Here is a 21,756-nt window from a genome sequence, read left to right on the forward strand (position 1 = left end):
AAATAAATTAATTAAATTAAATTAAAAAAAAAAGAAAAAGCATTTGATAAAATCCAAAACCCTTCATGATAAAAACTCTCAGTAAACTAGGAATAGAGGGGGGACCTTCCTCAACATGATCAAGAGCATCTACCAAAAAACCTACAGTTAGCATCATACTTAATGGTGAGAAAAACTAAGTTTTCCTACTAAGATCAGGTATAAAACAAGGATGCTCCCTCTTGCCATTCTTGATCAACATTGTACTAGAAATTCTAGCTAATGCAATAAGACAAAGGAAAAAAAAAGACATACAGATTGAGAAAGAAGACATAAACCTGTCTTTCTTTGCAGATGACATGATCATCTATGTAGAAAATCTGAAAGAACTGACAAAAATAAACACTCCTGGAACTAATAAGTGATTATAGCAAAGTTGCAGGATAAAATGTTAATACACAAAAGTCTACTGCTTTCCTAGGGACTTCCCTGGTGGTCCAGTGGTTAAGAGGACGCAGGGATCCAATGCAGGGGATGTGGGTTCGATCCCTGGTCGGGGAACTGGGATCCCACATGCCACGGGGCAACTAAGCCCACACGCCGCAACTACTGAGTCCAAACGCCAAAACTAGTGAGCCCACGTGCTGCAACTACAGAACCCATGTGCTCTGGAGCCCGTGCACCACAACTACAGAGCCCACGTACTCCGGAGCCCATGTGCCACAACTAGAGAGAAGCCCGTGAACTGCAATGAAAGATCCCACATGCCGCAACTAAGACCCGATGCAGCCAAAAATAAAATAAATAAATATTTTAAAAAAAGTCAATTGCTTTTCTATATACCAGCAATTAACAAGTGGAATTTGAAATGAAAAACACAATACCATTTACATTAGCACCCCAAAAATGAAATACTTAGGTATAAATCTAATGAAATATGTAAGAGATCTATAAGAGAAACCACCAAACTCTGATGAATGAAATGAAAGGATTCCATGTTCATGGAGAGGAAGAATCAATATCGTCAAGATGTCAGTTCTTCCCTACTTGATCTACAGATTGAATACAACCCCAAATAAAATCCCAGGAAGTTATTTTGTGGATATCAATAAACTGATTCAAAAGTTTATATGGAGAAACAAAAGACCCAGAATAGCCAGTACACTATTGAAGGAGAAGAACAAAGTCTGAGAACTGACACTATCCAACTTCAAGACTTACTATAAAACTACAGTAATCAAGTCAGTGTGGTATTGGCAAAAGAATAAACAAATACATCAATAAAAAAATAAAATAGAGAGCACAGAAACAGATCTACATAAATACAGTCAACTGATCTCTGACAGGAGCAAAGGCAATACACTGAAGCAAAGACAGTCTTTTCAACAAACAGTGCTGGAACAAGTAGACATTACATGCAAGAAAATCAGTCTAGACGCAGATCTTACCCCCTATGTGTTTTGTCCAACACCACCAAACAATTAACTCAGTTCTGACACTATCTACTTAAAGGTGGTGTCAGATCCCACAGCCTAAGGGCTCACTCCTTCCCCACTTTAGATGATAATTGCAAATCCAGGTTATCTGTGCTTCTGACTGACTAGTTATAAATTAGAGATTCCCACAACCCTCTCCTCCTGTTTGGTAATTTGCTAGAGCAACTCAAAGAACTCAGAAACATCTATTTAAGTTAACAATTATAAAAGACATGATAAAAGATACAGATAAAAAAGCCAGATGGGGCTTCCCTGGTGGCGCAGTGGTTGAGAGTCCGCCTGCCGATGCAGGGGACACGGGTTCGTGCCCCGCTCCGGGAGGATCCCACATGCCGCACAGCGGCTGGGCCCGTGAGCCATGGCCGCTGAGCCTGCGCGTCCGGAGCCTGTGCTCCGCAACGGGAGAGGCCACAACAGTGAGAGGCCCGCATACCGCAAAAAAAAAAAAAAAAAAAAAAAGCCAGATGAAGAGGTATATAGGGGCAAGGTATATGGGAAGGGGTGCCCTCTCCCTGTATCTCCAAATGTTCACCAACCCAGAAGCTCTCTGAACCCCGTCTTTTTGGGTATGCTTGATTAAATCACTGGCCACTGGTGACTGAACTCAAACTCCATCCCCTCCCCTCTCCCAGGAGGTCAGGGGCTAAATTACAACACTTCAATCACATGGTTGATTACCCTGGCAATCAGACCCCATATTTAGGAGCTTTCCAAAAGTTAATGCATTAACATAAACTCAGGTGTGGTTGAAAGGGGCTTGTTATGAATATCAAAAGACACATATTGCCCTTATCACTTCGGAAATTCCAAGGGTTTTAGGAGCTCTGTGATAGAAATGGGGATGAATACTAAACATATATTTGTTATTATAAATTTCATCACATACACCCTTCACAAAAATTAACTCAAAATGGATCACAGACCTAAATATAAAGTGTAAAACTACAAAACTCCTAGAAGATAACATGGGAGAGAACCTAGATAACCTCCAGTATGGTGATGACTTCTTAGATACAACACCAAAGGCATGATCCATGAAAGAAATAACTGATAAGCTGGACTTCATTAAAATTAAAAACTTCTGCCCTGTGCCCAGAAATAAACTCACACACCAGAAACAGGAGGGAAGGGGGCAGGGTACAACCTGTAAAAGAATGACATAGCTATTGGATACAAATAAACCGGTTAGGGCTTCCCTGGTGGCGCAGTGGTTGAGAGTCCGCCTGCCGATGCAGGGGACACAGGTTCGTGCCCCGCTCAGGGAAGATCCCACATGCCGCGGAGCGGCTGGGCCCGTGAGCCATGGCCGCTGAGCCTGCGCGTGCGGAGCCTGCGCTCTGCGGCGGGAGAGGCCACAGCAGTGAGAGGCCCGCGTACCGCAAAAAAAATAAAATAAACCGGTTAGAACCAACTAGGTCCAAGATGGAGGAAGATTCCACTTCCAGGGGACCTTGAGCCTAATTATATGTTCATTGTATACATTAGCATAAGCTAAATGACACACCCACCAGCGCCATGACAGTTCCAAGGTTTACCATATGGTCAAAAAGTGGGCAGTTGCTCATCCTGGAAATCCCCACTCCTTCTCCAAAATAGTTGGAGTAATCCTTCCGCTAGCCTATGAAATTATCCATCCCATAAAAACTAACCACCCCATATTTCGGGCCTCTCGCCTTCTGAGATGGCCCACACATTGCGTAGTGTGTTTCTCCCAGGGCCATTCTCGCCTTTTGAGATGGATGCGTATTCTGTCTATGGAATGTGTGTCTCTCTAAATAAATCCATTTCTTACCTATCACTTTCACTGAAAGTCTCTCACTGAATTCTTTCTGCGATGAGACATAAAGAACCTGAGCTTAAGTCCTGGGACCAGGTGTGTGATCGCAATTAAAAGAGAGTGGGTTGAAGTCCCAATCTGGGTTTTGGCTGGGTTCGAGTCCCAATCTGAGGTGTGCAGTTTCACACCTATGGTCAATTAATCTTCGATAAAGGAGGCAAGAATTTACAATGGAGAAAAGTCAGCCTCTTCAGCAAGTAGTGTTAAGAAAGCTGGACAGCCGCATGTAAATCAATGAAGTCACAACATATCCTCACACCATACACAAAAATAAATTCAAAATTGTTTAAGACTTATATGTAAGACATGACACCACAAAACTCCTAGAAGAGAACATAGGCAAAACATTCTCTGACGTGAATCATACCAATGTTTTCTTAGGTCAGTCTCCCAAGGCAATAGAAATAAAAGCAAAAATAAACGGGACCTAATCAAACTCATAAGCTTTTGTACAGCAAAGGAAACCATAAACAAAATGAAAAGACAACCTATGGACTGGGAGAAAGTATTTGCAAATGATGCGACTGACAAGGGCTTAATTTCCAAAATATACAAACAGCTCATACAACTCAATAACAAAAAAAAACCAAATAACTCAATCAAAAAGTGGGCAGAAGATCTAAATAGACATCTCTCCAAAGAAGTCATATAGATGGCCAATAGGCACACGAAAAGATGCTCAACATTGCTAATTATTAGAGAAATGCAAATCAAAATTACAGTGAGGTATCACCTCACACTGGTCAGAATGCCCATCGTTAAAAAGTCTAAAAATAAATGCCAGAGAATGTGGAGAAAAGGGAACCCTCCTACACTGTGGGTGGGAATGTAAATGGGTGCAGCCACTATGTAGAACAGTATGGAGATTCCATAAAAAACTAAAAACAGAGTTGCCATATGATCCAGCAATCCCATTCTTGTGTATAGATCCAAAGAAAACACTAATTCAAAAAGATACATGCACTCCTATGTTCATAGCAGCACTTTTTACAACAGCCAAACATGGAAGCAACCTAAATGTCCACCAACAGATGAATCGATAAAGAAGATGTCATATATATACATACATAAATATATATACACACACACACACACACAATGGAATATTATTCAGCCATAAAAAAGAATGAAATAATGTCATTTTCAGCAACATGGATGGACCTAGAGATTATCATACTAAGTGAAGTAAGTCAGACAGAGAAAGACAAATAGTATATGATATCGCTTGTATGTGCAATCTAAAATATGACACAAATGAACTTATTTATGAAACAGATTCACACATAGAAAACAAACTTATGAATACCAAAGGGAAAAGGGGGTAGGGGAGGGATAAATTAGGAGTTTGGGATTAGCAGATACAAACTACTCTATATAAAATAGATAAACAACAAGGTCCTTCTGTATAGCACGGGAAACTATACTCAATATCCTATAATAAACCATATTGAAAAAGAATGTATACATATGTATAACTGAATCACTTTGCTGTACACCAGAAATTAACACAACATTGTAAATCAACTATACCTCAAATTAAAAACAAAACAAAACAACAACAACAACTTCTGCTCTGTGTAAGACAATGTCAGGGGCTTCCCTGGTGGTGCAGTGGTTGAGAGTCTACCTGCCGATGCAGGGGACACGGGTTCGTGCCCCGGTCTGGGGCTTTACAAAATATATCCTTTAAGTCTCTTTCAATCTATAGGTTCCTTTTCCATTCCTTTTATTTCCTTAAAGTCAGCCTGTTGAAGAAGCCTGGTCATTTGACCTGTAGATTTTCCAACAGAATGCATTTTGCTTGCACATGCATGGTAAGATTCAAACTTTTCCCCTTTCCTTGGTACTCATCATGCACCAATGTCATGACACTTCTGATCAAGGCTAAGTAAGGACAGAAATCCCTCCTCCCCTCGGGAAGGTGGAGCTGGAGGAAAATCAGGGAATATGAACCCACCCTTTCCCTCACCAGTGAATATTCCACCCCTTCATTTCTATGCCCCACAAACCAGCTAGCTGAAGAAATTCAGTGCAGCTACTCACCTGAGACTGCCTGCTCTCCCCTTGAGAGCATACTTTCTCTTAAATAAATCCTCACTTTGCTTTCTTGACCTCCCTGTCTCATCTCTGAATTCCTTCTGCTATGAGATAAGAACCTACCGTCTGATAACACTGCTAGATACATATACATAAAAACTCACACAAGTGCACAAGGAGACATGCAAGAATATTCAAAGAAAACTGTTTATAACACTAAAAAGCTTAAAACAACTTAAATGCCAATCACCTAAAGAATGCACAGGTGGGAATTATAAACACCAAATTCAAGATAGTGGTTACCTCTATGGCACAGGGCAGGAGATGTGATGGGGGAAGGAAACATAGGGGTTTTGTTCTATTTGTTAAGTGTTTCTTAAGCTAGCACTGGACACATGGGTGTGTATTAATCTCTGTTCTTATTCATGTGTCTGAAAGATGTCATAAATGACATCTTTAAGTATATATTTAAAAAAATATCGGGACTTCCTGGTGGTGCAGTGGTTAAGAAGCCACCTGCCAATGCAGGGGACATGGGTTCGAGCCCTGGACCGGGAAGATCCCACATGCCACAGAGCAACTAAGTCCGTGCGCCACAACTACTGAGCCTGCGCTCTAGAGCCCACGAGCCACAACTACTGAGCCCGCGTGCCACAACTACTGAAGCCCGTGTGCCTAGAGCCCATGCTCCGCAACAAGAGAAGCCACCGCGATAAGAAGCCCGCGCACCGCAATGAAAAGTAGCCCCTGCTTGCCATAACTAGAGAAAGCTCACACGCAGCAACAAAGACCCAACACAGCCAATAAATAAATAAATAGATTTATTAAAAAAAAAAAAGCTAAAGGAAGGGGCTGTAATGAAAGCTGATGGCAAAACAGAAGAAACAAATGAAAACAGAAAACATTTAAAAACTGATACCATGTTTCACATGTGATGGTTGACCAACCCCTAGGCCACAGGCCACCTCCGAATGTGGAGTACTTGCATATGGAGAAATACTATGTTATGACTTCTAAGCCATTTGACATAAATCACTTATGTCCTCATAGCAGTTAGTTTACTGAAATTAAAACATAATTCTGGGGCCTAAGAAGTTACTGTAGAAGCTGTCTGTTTTAAATCTCTAGCAAGTATATTTTCTCCAGGTATTATTTTGCAACTCTAAGGAAATGACCTGGTTGCCTGGATGTTCTCTTCACCCAGATGTAAGAAAGCCACCAAATATCTCCCTCATGATCTAAGGTCCAGAGCCCACAAATACAGTAACCAGCATGCTCTTTGGAGAGCATGTAATCATTACTTTAGCCTTTTCTGTTAAAAAGAAACCTAGACTTACTCCTCCTTTGACCTCTTTCCACAAATAAACAAACAAGGCAGAACAAATAAAATTCCATGCCTACCACCAATGAAAGTAATAAAGAATGTGGTTAACGCTTACAACGTCTGCACAAAAGGCCTTGGGAAAGTTACAAAAGAATCCTGGAATCCTGTCATTGCCGTTGGATTGAAAGCAGTTGCTCCAAGTGCCTGCAAATCTTGGGGTAAGACTCTCAGCACTTTTGCTGAATCATCAGACCCAAGTGAACCATGGAATGTTGGGTCCTGAACTCAAAGCTGTAAAGGTGAAGCAAGTTTCAACAGTCTCACCGATTCCCTCTGCTAAAGGGCAGAGTCCAGTCAGTGGAGAATTTGTCCCTTTGCACAATTGGTTATTCTGAATTCAGGGGATTTGTTCCAATTCATAGTTTAATTTTCCCACTTTATACTGAGTGATTCTGTCAGTGATTCTTTGGGGACAGAAGAACACAGTTCTTCTTTGAACACAAGGTCACATGAACTGACTAACTGCCATCTACACGGTCAGTGCTACTGATGTCAAACCAGCCTTGAACCCATAAATCCAAATTAAGCAACAGTTTTTGGTAACAGGCAATCACACATTTAATTATTAACTCATGCCTCTAGCATGAGTACAGAGCCAGTGGTTCTCAAGTCAGGCTGCAAATCAAATTTAGGTAGCAGCTTTAAAAAAATACAGGTGCCTTATTTGTCTTAAGATGCTGATTCAGAAGATGTGGGGTAGTGCCCAAGCAACTGTTTGTTTAAAAGTGATTCTGATGCTTGGGGATAGAAACTGTCATACAGGTACTGATATAAACAATCCCACGTGGTAGAGAGGTATAGGCTCTATGCTTCTCAAACAGGGACAGGAGACACTGTACCAAAGACTATTCAAAGCCACACAAAGAGCACTGTGCATCTTTCGGGAATGTCAATTTTATTTGACAGGTAAATATTTTAAAATGTCATTTGTATTTTGGGTGGTGGTTACATAGGTATATACAATTGTCAAAACTCATTTAAGATCTGTACATTTAAGTGTATGTTTACCTCAATAAAAAGATCACTTTTATATTAAAATATGGATAGATTCTGGAATACAATGCAAGATCTGCATTTATTTTGTAGATGAACTCTGAGACTTCAAAGAAATCTCCCTCTTAGATGGACTACCTTAGGCTAGGCCCCATATCCAAGGGGGCCAGGGTGGGCATTAGGGCTTGAAATTCGAGGGGAAACCTTTTTGGAAGGTCCCACTGGCTTTAGAAATCCTTTCACTTCTAATGCTTTTCATTCATTTTACTACCCATGACCCACTCCCCTCTCTTGTTTTTTTACTTTCCACATATTACTGGTCTTTTTGCTTTAAAACACCCCAAATCCTCAAAAATTTAAAGTTCCACTCTTCCTTACCATTGGCGATTTTGTTTGCTACTGAGCAGATGGTCTACTGACCCTTAGCCTCATAAATCACTCATTGTAAGGACATTTTTTCACTCAAAAATGTGTTTTAAAAGGTTCTCGTCCTGTGATAAACCACAATGGAAAAGAATATGAAAAAGAATTCATATATATGTATAACTGAATCACTTTGTTGTACAGAAGAAATTAACACAACTTTGTAAATCAACTACTTATTTTCTTTTTTTAATCAGTAAACTTTTTTTTTTTTTTAAAAGGTTCTCAGCTGCAGGAGCTGGTTGTAGTGAGGGACTGACTCTTAAGAATCACAACCCCCCCCCCATTTCCTGACTTTGTAAAGACAAGAGTGGAGGGTTATTGGCAAGGGTTAGAGAAAATAACGGTCAAAAGTAACTAGGCTCAAGGGGCTCCTCTTATCTCCTGTGGCCAAAGGGCTTAACAGTGGATAGAGCCCAAGATTGTTAGTCTGAAGCACGGTCTGGTCCAATGGCTCTGGGTAAGTTACTTTATCTCTCGCTTGGGAGATTCCGTGTCCTCCTCAGAGACACGACTTAAAGAGTACACATCCGCTTACGGATTTAACTGTCGGTATTAATCTTCACGGACTGCAAAGCCACAAAAATATGAGCGTACAAAAAAAAAAAGCGTGTAAGTCAAAGCCTCGAACCTAAGGGACGCAGAAACGCAACGCCAAAACGACCTCGCCGCACAACCGGCGCCATCCAGCCACCCGCGTCCCAGCAGCCTTTGCGAAACCAGCCCGCAGCCCCCAGAGCCGCGAGGCCGGGAGCGCGCGCCACGCCCCCTTCTGCGCAAGCCCCCAGCCCCCTTTCGCCCCGACTCTGCGTAAGTACCACCCGCCCTACGCGGTCTCGAAATGGCTCAGCGTGGTGGACTAAGGCGACAGGCCTCCGCGGTTCGACCTCTCACCTGCTCGGCACAGGCCTCCGCCTCCAGCTGGTCCCGCCTCCTCCTGACACTCCGCCGGCCGCGAATGGAGGGCCCGGGGAAAGGGCCTGGTTGTGGCAGGAGAAAGAGTGTGTTTACCCCTCACCTCACGCCGAGCGGGCTGGTTTCAGCCCCGCCTCCTCCTCTCCGCCGTTTAAAGCGGTGGGTCGCCCTCCTCCTCCCTCAGAGAAGCGGCTCCACAGTTGGTGTCTCCGGGGTTGGTTTGGCTGGGTGACTCCGCGTCAGCCTGCTGTCTACTGCGAGAGGGCCTCGAACTTCAGGTGGAAGATGTCGGAAAGTAACTTGGCAGAGCGCAGCGACGGACGCGAGAGCCTGGTGTCTGGTGCTAAAGTCGTCGCCCAGGCCCTGAAAACACAGGTGTGCTGGACCTTCCTGATTGAAAGGCTCCTACGGCAGCCGACGGGGACCGAGACGTTGTCTTGGAAACGGGAAAGCGGCGGGGGAGGGCAGGAGGGAGCTTTGCTGGAGGTTTTCCTTTTAGCGGCCTCATTCCTCTGTTCTTGGCCCCCAGGATGTGAATTACATGTTTGGCATCGTAGGCATCCCGGTGACCGAAATCGCCCTTGCTGCCCAGGAGGTGGGCATCAGATACATCGGGATGAGGAACGAGCAGGCGGTAAGTATGGACTCGGAGAGCCAAATGCATGATTGGGGATGAGTAATAGTAATGGCAAATTTTACTGCGGACAGTCGCCGCTTATCTCTCCTCTAATACTTTACACGTATCAATCACAGCAATCCTAGGAGACAAGAACCATTGTTAATCCTAGTTGCAAATGAGAAAACTGAGACCCAGAGGGGTTAAGAAACTTGCTCAACGAGGCAGCTGGTATTGGCAGAGCCAGGATTTGAACTTAGGTATTCTGGGTCTGGAGTCCATGCTCTTACACTGTACAGTATTGTACTCTGCGCAGTCTAGAGTGTCAGAATTGGAAGGGACATTTACCTGGTCTGAATCCTGGCCCCTGACCTTCACTCTGTAACTAACAATTATTATGTGTCTGTGTATTATTTGTCCGGTCTGACTTCCCTATTAGGCTCTGAGCTTTAGGGGGTCACGGATATTATTTTTTCTTGACACATCTGTATCCCCAGTGCGTAGGTAGAGCCTGCACTTGATAGGAGGTCCGGTAGTACCTGCAAGGTGAATGGGTGAAGGCCAAGTCTCATGTTATATAGTAGGTGGCTCTGCAAGGTGACAGACATCACAAATGGTAAAGCCGTGATTGGACTCCAGAGGTGTCCTAAGCCCCAGTCCAGTGCTCATTCCACCTCATTACCTTGCCACCCTTCTCGGAGGCTTATTTGGAAGCATAAGAAAGGAAGTTAGGACATTTTGCCAACCCAATCTCATTTCTTCCTAAAGGCATTTAGCATTTTTCCAGGTTATCTTGTATTTAATTTAGCACCTTCCCTGTCTTCCTGTAGTGGGCTGAAGTGCAGTTTAAAAATAAAAACTAACCATATGAAGGCGATGAAGGAAATTTCAACAGATCTCCAAGGATTGGAAACAAGCAGTATATGTGACCTGACCATATGGAAATAAACTGGAATTCAATTACAGAAAGATAGAAAATCCCCAAACATTTGGAAATTCAATACGTTTGAATCCTTTGTAAATATTTGAAAAGATTAATAAAATCAATAACCTTCATGACAGACTGATTAAGAATAAAAGAGAAAAAATACAAATTACCAGTGTCAGGCGGTGAAAAAGGGGATGTCACCATGGACCCTAAATAACCAGTGGGGTGACGAAGAAATCACAATGGAAAATGGAAAACATTTTGAATTGAATGATGATGAGAAGATGAGATCTCAAACATGTAAGCTACAGCTAAAGCAGTTCTTAGAGGAAATAGTTTTAAATGAATCTATACTTAGTAAAGAAGATCAAAAATCAATGCTCTAAGCTTACATATTAAGAAGCTAGAAAAAGAAAACCAAAGTAAACCCAAACTGAAGGTAGTAAAATAATAAGTACAAAAGCAGGAATTGGGCTTCCCTGGTGGCACAGTGGTTAAGAATCTGCCTGCCAATGCAAGGGACACAGGTTTGCGCCCTGGCCCGGGAAGATCCCACATGCCGTGGAGCAAGTAAGCCCGTGTGCCACAACTACTGAGCCTGAGCTCTAGAGCCCACATGCCACAGCTACTGAGCCCACGTGCCACAACTACTGAAGCCTGTGTGCCTACAGCCTGTGCTCCGCAACAAGAGAAGCCACGACAATGAGAAGCCCATGCACTGCAGGGAAGAGTAGCCCCCACTCACTGCAACTAGAGAAAGCCCACGCATGGCAATGAAGACCCAACACAGCCAAAAATAAGTAAATTTATTTTTTTTAAACAGCAGAAATCAATGGAAGAGAAAACAAAGAAACAATAGAGAAAAATCAACAAATCCAAAAATTGGTTCTTTGAAAAGATTAATAAATTTGGTAAGTCCCTAACAAGACTGATGAAGAATAAAAGAGAAAAAATACAAATTATCAATATTAGGCATAGGGCTTCCCTGGTGCAGTGGTTGAGAGTCCGCCTGCTGATGCAGGGGACATGGGTTCGTGCCCTGGTCCGGAAAGATCCCACATGCCGAGGAGCGGCCGGGCCGTGAGCCATGGCCGGTGAGCCTGCGCGTCCGGAGCCTGTGCTCCGCAATGGGAGAGACCGCAACAGTGAGAGGCCCACGTACTGCAAATTAAAAATATATATATATATATTAGGCATAAAAAAGAGGACATTCCTATTGATCCTGCAGACATTTAAGCAATTATAAGATGATATTATGAATAAACTAGATGATATGGACAAATTCCTTGAAAAACTAAAAATTAGAATTAGATGCTTAAACCATTATTTAAAATTTACAGGTAGAACATTACTTGTTAGAATGAAAAATGTTCCAATTCCCCCTTACTTGAGAGTGAATTATTATATACATACTTTATACATGTGTAATACTTAATAATGCTTATTACTTAATATGATTTAATACTATAAGAGTCCCAAAATGCTTAAGTCCCAGTGTTTTTTCTTTGTAGGCTTGTTATGCTGCCTCTGCGGTTGGATATCTGACAGGCAGGTAAACTCAAGTCTATGTTTTATCTCAACTTCTTTTTTTAAATTGAGTTATAATTAACATACAGTATTATATTAGTTTTAGGTGTACAGCATAGTGATTCAGTGTTTTTATACATTATGAAATGGTCACCACCATAAGACCAGTTCCCATCTATCACCATATAAAGTTGTTAAAATATTATTGACTGTGTTCCTATGCTGTACATTTCATCTGGATGACTTACGTATTTTATAGCTGGCAGTTTGTACCTCTTAATCCCCTTCACCTATTTTATCCATTCCTCCACACACCTCCCCTCTGGCAACCACCAGTTTGATCTCTGTCTCTGAGTCTATATTCTGTTCATTCTTTTGTTTTTAAGAGTCCACATATAAGTGAAATCATATGGTATTTGGTTTTCTCTAACTTATTTCACTAAGCATAATATCCTCCGAGTCCATCCATGTCGACACAGATGGCAAGATTTCATTCTTTTTTATGGCTGAGTAATATTTCATTGTGTGTGTGTATCAATCACATCTTCTCTCTCCATTCATCCATGGATGGGCACTGAGGTTGCTTCCATATCTTGGCTGTTGTAAATAGTGCTGCATGAACATAGGGGTACATATATCTTTTGGAATTAGTGTTTTTGTTTTCTTCTGATAAATACCCAGAGTGGAATTGCTGGATTGTATGGTAGTTCTATGTTTAGTTTTTTGAGGAAGCTCCATACTGTTTTTCACAGTGGCTGCACCAATTTAAAGGCTGTCTTAAATAGAGGTTCTTAAGAAATTACTTTATAAATTGAAAATGGCAAGTTGAATTATATGGAGATACCTTTTTCTTCAGTGCTTTAAGCTTAGAAAGTTGTCTAAGGGGGCTTCCCTGGTGGCGCAGTGGTTGGGAGTCCGCCTGCCGATGCAGGGGACGCAGGTTCGTGCCCCGGTCTGGGAAGATCCCACATGCTGCTGAGCCTGCACGTCCGGAGCCTGTGCTCCGCAGCGGGAGAGGCCACAACAGTGAGAGGCCCGTGTAACGCAAAAAAAAAAAAAAAAAAGAAAAGAAAAAAAAGAAAGTCGTCTAAGGTAAAGCATTCAAGTTCAATTTAAAAAATTAGGGCAGAGCACTACATTTCAGAACTACTTCCTGGCAAAGACCAATTTACATTATATATTTGTTAAGAAAATTTTTAAAAACCCTTTTTTTCCATATAGAAATGTACTCAGTAGTCAAAAATTTGCTTCTATATGCAGTCAACTTGACTTAGCCCAAATATACTAGGAGCAAAGTATAAAGAGGTTAGTGAAATACAGTGTGAGGATGGTAGGTACCTTATTTCTTGCAGGAAGACTGATATAACCTTTTTTTATTCTAATTAAAAAAATACTCTAATAATTGTTTTACAATTGTAGTAAAGATCTATATATCCTGCCTTTGAAGTCCAAGAAGGTGACATTTCACCCTAAAGAGATATGAATCAAGTACTGCATTTGACCTGCTTTTAATAAAATTAATTCTGTTTTGCTTTTAGGCCGGGAGTTTGCCTTGTTGTTTCTGGCCCAGGTCTCATCCATGCTTTGGGTGGTATGGCAAATGCAAACATGAACTGTTGGTAATTACTTAAAACATTTTCTTAAAAATCTCAATGCATGATTTTACCTAGTGGAGCAACCACTGATCTGTGGTGGGAAGACCAGGGGTCAGGTGCTTGAGGAAATGGCTTAGTGAAAAATTAAGAGTTAGGAAGAAAATAAGAAAAAAAATCAACAGCTCTTTTACCTAGAAAAAAAGACTATTAATATTTTGGAATGACTATGTGTATATTCCATATCTATCTATCTATATATATGTGTGAATGTGTGTATAAGCCTCTTTACTTTAAGTGAAGAACTGTTTATCAAAGATCCCAGCTCAATATGCAAGAATGTATTTAATTTTTCACCTTGTCTTGCATAACTAGCAGGACAATTGAAATCTTATATTTATTGAGTTGGCTTTATAAGCAGATTAGTTGCTCTTGCCCTTAATCCCATCTCTGGTTCTTTACTCATAAGATCACGTTAAAGGGGGCTATGTTTTGATCAGTTCATAAAATGTTTAAATTTCTGTGGGAAGGACATTGTTTTCTTTCTTGCCATGTGTTTCCTACTTTTTAGGGTTTGTTTTCTTTCTTGCCATGTGTTTCCTACTTTTTAGGGTTTGACTTCTTTTCTTTCGTCCTTCATACACTTTCTCTTTCTTATCTACTTTAGTGTCTGATAATTTTTGAGTAACTTTAACTTTGCTGTATCTTTTTTTTCTACCCAAAGCATAAGAATTTTATTGCTGAGGAATTTTTTTCATTCTGCCATTTCCAAATAGACTCATTTAGAAAAGTGTGACAAAAGTTTTTTTCTTCTCTTAATGTCAAGAATAACAGGAAGGGCATAACAATTCATTTTACATCATCACACCCAGAGGTTAAGAATCAGTATCCAAAAGAGGCAGGGAAGAGAGGGGCATGGAGGAAAAATATTTACCACAAATTACAGATTTTTCCAGAATTGAGGAAGTGTTCTCTCACACCAAGTTGTTTCCTAAATCTTTCTAAATTGGCAGTTTTTAAGGGAAAATGTAATTCTCTCTCTTTCTCTCTTTTTTAACATTCATTGAGTGTTTATTATTTATTAGGTACTTGCTGAGTACTTTACATGTTGATCTCATTTGTAATTCTCTTTTTAAAAAATTAATATTTCAGGCCCTTGATTGTGATTGGTGGTTCCTCTGAAAGAAGTCAGGAAACAATGGGGGCTTTCCAGGAGTTTCCTCAGGTACCCAACTCTAAGATCTTCCCTCTATCATTTTAGTAACGTAAGTATACTCCATTAAGATTTATGGAGAAGAAATTAAAACTCCTGTCTGCAAAATAAACAATTAAAATAAAAGTACCTGAGATATTTTAAAGGTAATTTTCCTCAACTACAAGAAACTCTCAATGTGGTTATTAAGAAAGCTTAGGCTCTGTTTAGGAGCAATCTTCCAAGAAATACACCTTTTTGACAGAAATTTAAACTCTGAAAATAAGCTCTTCAAAGAGTCAAGAAAATGCAGGAATAAAAATGGTTTGGGACTATCAGACTTTGAGGAAGAGAAAAGTTGAGAGGAAAACTCCTACTCATACCTGTAGGACTAAGACTACCAACTGTTAAGTAGATTTTATATCAAAAAGTATTAAGAGAAACAGTTTCTATTGAATATACAGTGCTTCAAAGTACATTAAACAGTGAAAAATGAACACTACTGAATTTATGCCAAACAGCATAACAACAAAATATATAACAGGAAAACTGGCAGAAATGTAAAACTAGATTATTATTGTAATGAGATATAACAGATGAAGTTGTGTATTCCTGGCTGTAGAATTTCTGGGTCCAAAGATATACTTGCTTACATTTTTAGGAGACATTGTCAACTTCCCTTCCTATTTATATTCTCACCAGAGTTTATGAGAGTGCCTGTTTTCCTATATTATGGTAGATGCTGGGTATTATCTAACTTTTTTATTTTTGCCAATCTAAGAAATGAAAATTGTGTCTTGTTTTGATTTTCTTCCTGAATCACACCAAGGCAGAGATTTGGTTGTACTGTGAATAGGCTTTTAAGAAGCAATCTAGGTAATGCATTTTTCTTCATCTTGCCTCTAAACATAATAGAAAGTAATGGCTTAACATTTTGTCGTCTTTCAGAAGAGTAATATGATACATGAGCTGAATTTTAAGTGATTTTCTTTTCACATATAGGTTGAAGCTTGTAGGTTATATAGCAAGTTCTCTGCCCGGCCAAGTAGCATAGAAGCTATTCCCTCTATTATCGAAAAGGTACAGTATTTAATTACAAGCTCTCCAAGTCAGCTGGTTTTTCTCAATTGCTTATACCTGTGTTACTTTTATTCTCCATAGAATGAGTAGCAATTTGGAATATATTCAGGCAGTTAGCAATGATATTGATAAATAGCTATGTACATTTTAATATTCACTGTCATTAACTTAATTAAAGAAACAGATAAAATAAATTATTTTGGAAAAAATTTCCCCTCTACTTTAGTTTTTAAAATTATTTTAAATTATGGAAAAATAAAAAGAAGGATATAATGAAACCGTGGGTACCCTTTTTCTTATGCTTTTGCAAGATCATTTTTGAAAATAATACTTATATTATTAAGTATTATTACTTAAATTTTTGAAAATTAGTACTTATTACTTAAATTATTTAGGTATTATTACTTAAATTTACTTTAAGGTTTTGAAAATTAGTACTTATAAGGCCATCTCTTAGTTGATTAAACAGCGTATTATAAGTTAGTTTTATATGTGAAGTTACATTTAAGCTGTTTCAAAAACCATGTGTTATAGAAACCATTTGATACATGTAACAACATCACAGTTTCTGAAACCTTTGCCAAATCATTAGGATTAGGAAGCAGGTGAAAGGAATGTTATAAAGTAAAGACTTGGCAGGCAGAACCTAGTAAATAATTTCTAGGACTAAAGTGTAATAGAAAATGAATTTTAAAGCCCTAAGTGTGTATTTTTTTCTTATCTCTCCCCTTTTAAACAAAAATATCTTTTAAAATATATAGAATCAATAGAGGGCATTTCAATGTAATTAAAACTGGTTACTTCTAAGGATGTTGCATTAACTAAGGATGTCGAGAAAAATCAAAATAGTGTTCATTTCACAATTTTAAATTATCTTTGAGTGGAATGTGATAATAAGGATTGAGATTTTTAAAATATTTTCTTCCATTTGTAATGAACTTAGGCAGTGAGAAGCAGTATTTATGGTCGTCCAGGTGCTTGCTATGTTGACATACCTGCAGATTTTGTGAACCTCCAGGTGAATGTGAATTCTATAAGGTGAGTAATAGTTAACTGGTGTTCTTTCTTAATTGTGTTACCACAACGCTTACCTTTTAAAAAGAATTTGCCTAACAGTTTATAAGTTAATCTTCAATTTGTCTTAACTTTTGAAGATCTAGTAATTAAACTGAATCCTGGCCAAAGGGCTTAATTCTCTTAATTAAAATGGCATTATTTAGGAATTATTTTGGGGTTTAATTACTAAATCAAATACTTGGAGCTTCCCAAACTCCTCATTTGAAATTATTCTTTCAGTAACCATAAAAAACTAATCCTCATGTAGTATGGTTACTTAGAGTCTTCATGGTATAAACGAAGAGATGAAGTGACTATTGAAAAACAGTAATTTTCAAATAGTTCTAGTAAGAACTCAGCATAAAAAATTTTAGTCTGTCTCTGTGATTTAAAAATATTTCAACACCAGATTGTACTATGATTTGACAAGTTCCCTTATTCCATAAATAAACACTGAGTGAACATTAAGTACAACAGACTGGTATCTAAGTCACACCTGGTAAGGATGGGTACTTGGGTTAATGCATCACCCTGAGTACCATTTAGCACATTCCTGCTGTCATGGACCTAGTGACTACAGAGAGACAGTGGGCATTTCTGTTCACTCAGAACCAAGTGGAGGTTTCCATTTGGGAGAGTCAGACAAAAAGGACATCTATTCTTCATAATACCTGAACATGACAATCAAAATAATATTATTGGGGTTGGGGGGAGATGTGCCTTAGGTAAGTTAACTCTGTAAGCCTTCTTTAAAATTTTTGTAAAGATTTGGATGTCCTTTTTTGGTATTATATGCCCAAGTTTTGTACAGTATGATGTTTATTAATTAAGATAAATGAACTAAAACACTGAGGAGTTGGTGTCTAGAAATGCTTAACTATGACAGTTTTAATATTTAATATTTCTTTTACTAATGCATATTGTGGTACTAAAATATTGAGTTACTCAGTGAGTGGAAATATAGTGAGGCAGTTAAAAGCATGGACTTTGGAGACAGAAAAACCGATTTCAATCCAGTCTTTGCCACATGCCATCTGGGGACCCCAGGCAAGTTACCTACTTTTTGAGGTTTTTTTTTTTTTCACAGTAGTGAAACAGAGATAATGGTAATACCTAATCTCATTATTTTGAAAATTAAATAAGGATAAATGGCACATAGTAGGTATGAAATATTAACTTTTAGTATGTTTTTTATTATTCCTACAACAACTACTACGTCAGTGTGAAGCCATTAACTCAGATTTCCTGTCAGTGAATTGCTCCTTTGGTTGTTAGATGATCTTAGGGAATAAATATTAATTTACCAGGTATGATAAGGATATTATGGTTACATGGGAGAAAGTCTTTATCTTTTAATTTTTAAGTCTTACTGTGGTAATGTACTGTCAAATGGTTTAGGAAGAAATGTATATGTATATTTATGTGTGTATGTGTGAAGCAAATGTGGTAAAATATTAGTAGTTGAATTTACAGGGTGGGCATATGGAGTTTATTATACTATTTTTTCTACCTTTTTATGTATTTGATATTTTCACAATAAAAAAGTTTAAAAGTTGGCCTCCTAATTAACAGGGCTCTTTATTTCCAGGTACGTGGAGTGCTGCATGCCACCTCCTGTTAGTATGGCAGAAAGCTCTGCTGTATGTATGGCAGCATCTATTATTAGGAATGCCAAACAGCCCCTTCTTATCATCGGAAAAGGTAGCATTGAATGGAACTCTAAATCTTGCTGGGCTTTCAAAAGAATGCTGATTCTGTTTAGAAATTGTCTTCATTATTTATTAGCATCAGCTCTAATGGTTGAAATTGGAATAAAAATTCTCTTTATTCATTTAGCATTATTTATTAGTTTTGAAATCATAGAATTATTCTAGAATGCCTGGAATATCACCTATTACATTTCTTTTTTTTGTAAATTTATTTAGTTTATTTATTTTTGGCTGTGTTGGGTCTTCGTTGCTGAACGTGGGCTTCCTCTAGTTGTGTCGAGCGGGGGCTACTCTTCGTTGTGGTGTACAGGCTTCTCATTGTGGTGGCTTCTCTTGTTGCAGATCATGGACTCTAGGCGCACGGGCTTCAGTAGTTGTGGCACTTGGGCTCAGTTGTGGCTCGTGGGCTCTAGGCACACAGGCTTAAGTGGTTGTGGCACACGGGCTTAGTTGCTCCTTGGCGTGTGGGATCTTCCCAGACCAGGGATTGAACCCGTGTCCCCTGCATTGGCATGCGGATTCGTAACCACTGTGCCACCAGGGAAGTCCCTGTTACATTTCTTATGAATAAAATGTGTTTTTTTCCATTATGAAGATTACACATGAATATTATTAAAAATTTGGAAAATCCAGAAGATTAGAAAGAAGAAATCCCTTCATCCAAAGAAGATCATTTTAACATGTAGTACTTTTGTATTCCTTTTTGCATTTATATTTTATACATTGTGATCATACTGTATAGACAGTTTTTTGTTTGTTTGTTTGTTTGTTTATTTTTTGCGGTACGCGGGCCTCTCACTGCTGTGTCCTCTCCCGTTGCGGAGCACAGCCTCCGGACGCGCAGGCTCAGCAACCATGGTTCACGGGCCCAGCTGCTCCGCGGCATGTGGGATCTTCCCGGACCGGAGCACGAACCCGTGTCCCCTGCATTGGCAGGCGGACTCTCAACCACTGCGCCACCAGGGAAGCCCTAGACAGTTTTTTTTTAAGTATACAATCTAATATCTTTTGGTATATTTACAAAGTTGTGCAGCCGTCACCACAATCAATTTTAGAATATTGTCATTACCCTCCCCCAAATCCCACATCCCTTAGCTGTCACCCCAAACCTCCTTAGCCCTCTGCCCCAGGCAACTGTGAATCTATTTTCTGCCTCTATAGATTTGCCTATTTGGACACTTCTTTTAAATAGAATCATATAATGTATGGTCCTTTGTGACTGACCTTTTTGATTTAGCGTAATGTTTTCAAGGTTCATCCACGTTATAGCATGTATCAGTACATCATTTCTTTTTATTGCTGAATAATAATGATGATAATATATTTACTATTATTATATATAATATAATAATAAATATAATTCATAGTTATTATTATTATTCCATTGTATAGATATACCACATTTAATTTAATCCATTCATAGTTGATGGACATTTGGGATGTTTCCACTTTTGAACTACTGTGAAAAATGTCGCTATGAACATTCATGTACAGATGTTTGTATGGATGTATGTTTTCAGTTCTCTTCAGTATGTACCTAGGAGTGGGATTGCTGGGTCAAATGGCCACTCTATTAGACAGTTTCGTATTATACTTAATTCATTTAACATTAGAATAACATTTTCTCATGGTCTTAAATTTTTTTCCCAAATATAATTTTTAATGTCCATTCATGTCTATACTAATACTTTACTGGCAAATATTTAAATCTTTGCCAGTTTTTGTTTGTGTTTAGAATAGCTGCAACAGACTCGTTTGTACTTAAAGCTTTTTCCATATTTAGGATATAAGATAGATTCCCAGAAAGAAAATTAACTAAGTTAAAATGTATTCATATTTTAAGGCCTTTGGAACATATTGTCCAATTGCTTTCTCCCAGGGTATTGTACCAATTTATACACATGTCAGCAATTTATTATAGTATCCATTATATGTTCTAGACCTAAAGGGGCTATGAATCATCTATGACCATGCTAATCATTTATCAACTACTTAGGAGATAACTACATAGAAACCAAAAACAGTTTTAGTGAAAATGGTGGACAACAGAAAAAAATTGAAGTCAGAGCTGAGTTGTGTACAGCTATGTGATATATTAGCTCTGTGACCTTGGCAAAAACTGCTTTGAGTCTCAGTTACCTCACTTGTAAAATAGAGATTAGCTACCTCAACAGTACTGTTAAAATTAAACAACAAAATAATAGAAAGAGCTCAGTGGATGCTAGTTTTTGTACTTCCTTTAACCACCATTTAATGAGTCCTTATGATAAGGCAGGGATTATAGAAAACATTTGTGGGGTATATAGAGAAATAATGGTTCCTACTTATAAGTAGACAGACCTGGTCACAAATAAGTGGGGTGTGTATAGAGAGCTGAGGTGGATTCCCAGGGGAAGCAGCAACAATGTTCTCGTGTAGGTGGTGTGGAAAGACCGTTCAGAAGAGATGACACTGTAGCCACCCCTTGAAAAAATGGGTGGACCGGTCACTGAGTGGACACAGAGAATCCACGCAGTCCAGGAAGAGGGAACTGAATGGACAAATATTGAGGCAAGAAGTAGAATACAAGGAAACTTTCTGGATTAAAAAAAAGGGATTATTTTTCATCCTACATGGATGACAAAAGATTCTAAGGTTGTTTTATAGGGGGGAGCATTAAATTGAATCTGAACATACTATACTATTTACTGAGACTCAGTAGAGAATTATAAGTTCTGGATATGGAGTAATATTCTACTAACCCTGAAAAAGAGCATAAAGTTAAATAGCTAAAACGATGACCTTGATGACATTAAAACAAAATCATTTCTTTTTTTTTTTTAAACATCTTTATTGGAGTATAATTGCTTTACAATGGTGTGTTAGTTTCTGCTTTATAACAAAGTGAATCAGTTCTACATATACATATGTTCCCATATCTCTTCCCTCTTGCGTCTCCCTCGAAATCATTTCTATATTCAAACAGTAAGTTGTTTTCAGTGCCATTGAGGGC

At 38.9% G+C, this 21,756-nt stretch overlaps 2 protein-coding genes across 8 annotated transcripts in view; one reads left to right on the top strand and one right to left on the bottom strand.

Moving 5' to 3' along the window:
- The window catches only part of BTD (biotinidase), a 46,122-nt gene extending 36,867 nt beyond the window's left edge, over positions 1-9,255 (bottom strand). For 2 of the 4 annotated variants that reach the window (XR_014294433.1, XM_082625684.1), the window contains exon 1: positions 9,044-9,125. The gene's annotated coding sequence lies outside the window, so the exon portion shown is untranslated. The other 2 variants (XM_082625687.1, XM_082625689.1) reach the window with 2 other exon arrangements.
- A 94-nt stretch (positions 9,256-9,349) lies between these two features.
- Positions 9,350-21,756, top strand: part of HACL1 (2-hydroxyacyl-CoA lyase 1) — a gene marked incomplete at its 5' end in the record, with an annotated part of 44,123 nt that continues 31,716 nt past the window's right edge. For all 4 annotated transcript variants that reach the window (XR_014294431.1, XR_014294432.1, XM_082625683.1 and 1 more), the window contains 8 exons: positions 9,350-9,439; positions 9,594-9,698; positions 12,120-12,160; positions 13,674-13,754; positions 14,880-14,952; positions 15,922-15,999; positions 16,943-17,037; positions 18,644-18,756. Coding sequence is in view for 2 of the 4 variants with exons in the window: in XM_082625683.1 (XP_082481809.1) it covers positions 9,350-9,439; positions 9,594-9,698; positions 12,120-12,160; positions 13,674-13,754; positions 14,880-14,952; positions 15,922-15,999; positions 16,943-17,037; positions 18,644-18,756 (676 nt within the window). The remainder of the gene's footprint in view (positions 9,440-9,593; positions 9,699-12,119; positions 12,161-13,673; positions 13,755-14,879; positions 14,953-15,921; positions 16,000-16,942; positions 17,038-18,643; positions 18,757-21,756) is intronic.

Source organism: Mesoplodon mirus, assembly GCF_964341445.2.
Source record: "Mesoplodon mirus genome assembly, chromosome: 6".
Taxonomy (NCBI): domain Eukaryota; kingdom Metazoa; phylum Chordata; class Mammalia; order Artiodactyla; family Ziphiidae; genus Mesoplodon; species Mesoplodon mirus.